Source organism: Cupressus sempervirens, chromosome 8 (genome assembly GCF_028749045.1).
Source record: "Cupressus sempervirens isolate cs-2001-9-10 chromosome 8, ASM2874904v1, whole genome shotgun sequence".
NCBI lineage: Eukaryota > Viridiplantae > Streptophyta > Pinopsida > Cupressales > Cupressaceae > Cupressus > Cupressus sempervirens.
In genome coordinates, this window is record NC_143125.1 from 42,654,300 (window position 1) to 42,659,873 (window position 5,574).

The 5,574-nt window shown below is 32.0% G+C and overlaps 1 protein-coding gene across 1 annotated transcript; it reads left to right on the plus strand.

The window, feature by feature from the left end:
- Nucleotides 1–2,037: 2,037 nt before the first annotated feature.
- Nucleotides 2,038–2,944, plus strand: LOC149541491 (heavy metal-associated isoprenylated plant protein 39-like). Its single transcript, XM_089796076.1, has 3 exons — nt 2,038–2,266; nt 2,367–2,442; nt 2,556–2,944. The coding sequence occupies exons 1-3, from the start codon at nt 2,177–2,179 to the stop codon at nt 2,813–2,815; spliced, it is 426 nt and encodes a 141-aa protein (XP_089652202.1). The 5' UTR covers nt 2,038–2,176; the 3' UTR covers nt 2,816–2,944.
- Nucleotides 2,945–5,574: the final 2,630 nt, after the last annotated feature.

Genomic DNA, 5,574 nt, shown 5'->3' on the forward strand with positions numbered 1-5,574 from the left:
ACTCTTCTTCTACTAGATCTGAATTTCAACTCTTTTGTGGATCTAAAGGATTGGCCAAGAGAAAAATGTGATTATATATCAAATGATTACAAAATGTCCAGTTGAGGAGAAAATATTGTAGCAGTCAAGAAGAAAATTAGCTATGGAGAATGTGGTTATGAATTTTATTAAGAATAAAAATATTAACCAATTACTCAGGATTAAGAGACAAAGCCCACCTGGTTAATGGAAACGAGGGGGAAGAGCTTCTTGCACACATGATAGAAGTTACAGATAAGGACCTAAAGAGCTAGAATGGGGAAATCAACAAAGGAAAGAAGTAAGATATGCATGTGGGCCTATGTCAGATGAAGATGATGATGAATACTCACCATCTACTTGTAACTCAAGTAGTGACAATCTCTCTCTCTCTCTCTCTCTCTCTCTCTCTCTCTCTCTCTCTCTCTATCTATCTATATCTATCTATATCACTCTTGTTTCTTCTAGTTCTTCATAACCCGATGGGGTTATGGAGGACTAGAAGCAATGCTTCTAGTTCTTAATAATGCGATTGTGTTATTTAAAATGTTAATGTTTTTCCTTGGCTCGATACTAAGCCAAGACCCACTTTTTTGCACACCATCTTGGTGCATATGCTCGAATCATCTTTTAATTGAGTAGGCACTTTGAATGAATAATTTCTATTTATCAACTACCTTTGTAGTTCTTAAATATGAAATGAGTGCAGTATAATAATAAATTGCTTTAAGTTCATAAAACTAAGATAAGGTGATGTACACTCAAGTCCAAAATAAATACTTGTTAAATTATTATATAGAAATTACTCATTGTTGAAGGATAAACCTATTGTAAACCATCACCAACTCATTAAATATACTTAGCTAAAAATTAAAAATATAATTGAAGATTGTATTATGTAAACGCCTATTTAATTGCATTAAACATTGCACTTGTACAATATTGTTGTAGTCAACATTCTAGCATTGTACTAAAGATTTTCTTGATTCAAATTTTCTCACACAATACAAATTATCATTAACATAGAGTGAGCAATATATTTTATCTAGATTCATTGTGTTATTGATCACTTTCAATAATTGATTGGTTTAAATAAATTTGAAATTTTATTTTGGTGAACTACTACGTATAAACATAGAAAGAAGCTGTCTATTTAGTATAAATGACTCCATGGGGTTATCTTGCTTGTTGGGTGATAAGTGTTATCAAACAACCATTGTATAAATGGTAATGCTAAATGGTATTATACAACCATTCTATAAATGGTAACTATAAGGTTCTAAATAAAGACCTAATGCATGGAAAATCAACATTGGGTGAAAATAAGAAAAGGAATGGTTCTTGCAGTAGGCCCACATTAGAGAATCAAATACTTAAGCATGCAAAACAAATGATAAACATAGGTTGAAAGGCTTCATACTACTATTAATAAGGAAGGTAAAAATAAAATTTATAGGTGAAATATGTTTTTGTAATCACTTGTCTTTGCACTTGTGTGTGTGTGTGTGTGGGTTTAGGGTTTATAAGGGTAAGACAAATTCAAGAATATAAATCATTCCTCAAGTTGTTAGAGCTTGCATTCAATAAGATTTGATCTCTATCAAGCTTATTAACAACCATCCTAACTTTATCTATAAAATAAAGATCCACTAACATAAATATCTTATTTGACTATAATACAAGAGAATGAATATATACTCATACCTCTATATGATTTCAAATTCCAAATTTTTTTAGCCCATAACTTTATTTTAGGTCTTTTATAAATGTGAAATTTAAAAAAAAATTGTGACAAGTTATTAAAAAAATTATATATTACGTGTGATCTTCTTCTACATGTGACCAATTTTTCACACTGTTATCTTTTTTTTTTTCAGATGTAACAATTACTATTTTTTATTTGTAATCTTCTTCATCTAAATGTGGCAACTTTTACACACCGTGGGCGGCAAAGTTTCTTCGAGATCTCCACTCGGTAACTTTCAGACTCGATTATTCAAAGATGCATCGACAGGGAAAACCCTTGCTTTTATTCCCTCCAACACAAACTTCACGCGAAATCCCACAGTACAAGTTACCGAAAGCCAAGAGGAAAAAATTGCTGATCAATCCCTTATTATCTATTTAATTTGTCTCATGTTGAAGACTGAGATTTAGTATGCGAGATCTACAGTTTTTGAAATCCAAATCATCCTGTGAATATAGTTCGAATCATAAGCGATTCAGATCGATTCTTCAAAGAATGAAGGTATGCTCATTTTCTGCTATTTGCTCTTTTGATTTTTCCCCTGTTATTTCTCTGGTGTTGTTAAGGCACTGACAGAATTAAACGTATCTTGCCTTTGCAGAAAATTGTGTTGAAAACGGACATTGACTGTGAGAAATGTAAGAGAAAGGCATTGCAAGCAATCGCCGCCATTAATGGTAAGTTTCAATACTAAAAATAACAGTTTTAGGGTTAGGGTTCAGTGTTACTTGTTAACCGCGTTTCTTACATTACAAAAAAATAAGCTAAGTGTTGTGCAAATTTGGTGCAGGTGTTGATTCTGTGAGCATAGATCTGAAGGAGAAAAAGATAATTGTGATCGGAGAGGCAGATCCTATCTCGTTAACAAGAAAGATGAGAAAGTTCAGAAGTACAGAACTTCTTAGTGTGGGTCCTGTGAGAAATGAAATGAGATTAAGGCATTGGACTAGGACGGAGGCGCCAAATCCTGCTTCTTCTACCACTTGTCACCATTGTCAAGGATTGCCTTCTGCTAGTGATGACAATCCAAATGCTTGCTCTATATGTTGATTTTGTACATTGGCCAAAGCATTCCATTTTAGGAACAGATTTTTTTTAAAAGTGTACTTATGGAACAAAATTTCAATTGTGTATAAAGTACTCATCTCATAGTGTACATAAAGTTCTTATTCTACATAATTGTATTTGGATGATAATGTATGTCTAGTTGTACTAAATCATTAGAAGCCATGGATGTAGCAATATTAGTCTCATTAGAAGTAATATTAGAAGTAACACATGAAATATTAACATGTGTTTCTAAAATTTTTGTTAAAGAAATAATATTTTAGTTTCATTAGAAGTAACACATGAAATATTAACATGTGTTTGTAGAATTTTTGTTAAAGAAATAATATTATGGTTCAAATGACTATATTCTCACCCCAAAAACATCCATACTAGATGTTTGAGTGTGAGCATTGGCTGAAAAAAATAAGAGGTGTACACTCAAAAGTGGCATTCATTCTCTCTAACTACTACAATATCTCTATAGTACGAATCCCAAATAATGATAGAATCTAGTGTGAACTCGATCCTCTTTCCTACTATACCATGTCCGATCTAATAGATAGAAAGGATATTGGTAGAGAGTGATAGAACTCTTGAAGAAAGTCATTAAATGACCCCCATCTATGTAAAGAGATCATTTCCTGTAAACACACATAAATGTTGTTAGCGCTCAAGATAAATGGTGATGAATAATACTCAAATTAATTGAACGTAGCCTATGATGAAGTCATGTGATGAGAAACTCCATGTTAAATTATACACCTTTCTATTCTGTAAGTTAAAACTTTAACAAGTGCTTGCCCCTTCTATTTCTCAAACAATGAAGAAGATGAATGAATACCCTAATGAAGTTGAAGGAAAATTAATTTGATTCTTCTTAATTAGATGCTTTAACTCATTGATCTAATTTGAATAGCATTGAAACTTATCATCCTCTAATTTCTTGCAATATGCACATGGAGTTATTCTTAGATTATCTAGGCTTACTAGTCACCAATGCTTGTAATTTAGAAGATTTGACGATATCTAGTTGAATCAAACTTGTCTTCTTCTTGAATCAGAAGGTTTAGAATTCATCACAATAGGGTCAATATATGCAACTGTAATAAAAAAAATATGACTAATATAAAATCTAGAAACAAACATTGTATTATGAAAATGGAGCTTGGATAATATAGTTAAAATCAATTGTAAATTATTTTCAATATTCTTGCAATCCTTTTGTTGTCCTCTTAACTGATAAGTAGGAGATAATTTCCACAACAAGTCAAATTGTTCCATTTATTCTCATTAGAGATGGATTAATGTTAAATCACTACTCATGAAACAAGGGTCAATGAGTTTGACTCAAAATCACATAGTTAAATCCTGATAGCAATATCATAATTTGACTTGCTGTGAAAATTATCTCCTACTTATCAATTGATGAGCTTAAGAGGCTTTCTAATGAATGGTTCATAAGGTACAACACTTGGTGAAGGTTTTGCAAATGGGATTGCAAGCTTTGGGTTTAACCATGGAGGAAACTCCGTAGTTAAGCGCGCTCAGGCTAGAGTAACTGGGATGGGTGACCTCCTAGGAAGTCTCAGTGCTTCACCCCTGTAAGCATCACCTAGATCCAATGAGTGCTAGGTGTTCCATTTATTCTCATGAGAGATGAATTCATGTTGAATCACTACTCATGAAAAATGGGTCAATGAATTTCACTCAAAATCACACAGTTAAATCCTAATAGCAATATCACAAGTCCTCTTAACTATTTAATCTTGAAGACATAAACTTCGATATAATTAAAATCTTCGGATTAAGATTCATCAATTTACCATCAATACGATTCCCAATAATATTGTTAGTCTAATCATAAAAAAAACTAAGTGTCTTAAGCTTCATTATTGTTGACTTTGCTTTTGATGCACTACATCGACAAGGATATATGGACAAAAGCTCTCTCTTGAAGGAGCCAATTTAATTGTTGGCAAGGTTTTGTGTGGTTGTGCTACATCTGTGTTGGATACATAACTAAAGATAATGCGTAACTCTACGAGGAAGGCCTTTGTTGGTTTGATAAGACAAAGACTAGGAGAACTATACTTCACGTTTTAATGCTTTTTTTTCTTCAAAATACTAGTATATAAATCTATTATACTAGAAATCTAATACCAACAATTATTTATAATGGAAAATTTCAACAAAAGTTCAAAATAGAAAGGGTAACACTTGAGATTAAAAAGAAATGATATGTGAAACTAAAACCTAAGGATGTCAATCAAAAGAAAACTCAAAATTACTTAAGAAAGGTAGGGTAATCTTAGTAGTGAATATTTTCCAATTGGCTAATGCCTTATGTTGGCAACCTAAGAATTGTCAAAAAATTTGTACATTAGGGCACTCGGACCTTATAAATGATGGGTCCAATCCACAAGCCAATCACCGAATCGGTTTATGTAATTATCTCCATCTTTTTCATGACTTCACCAATATAATCTAATTTTTTGGACAAGATAAATTCCAAAATTTTGCCTACGATTACCAAATCTTGTCTTAATTGACGACCATAATTTGCCAAAAGTCTTATAAAGATATATTTGGAGGAGGACGCAAATTCACTTGGCTTTTGCAGAAGCGTATCCCAAATCAATACAATTCTTGCCAACTATTTTATAAAATCCAATTATTGGATAGTCCATAATCACCTCAAAAATTATGTAAGGCATGTTATTATTAAGTGAGATTCACTAAAAAGGTGTTGAGCATATAAA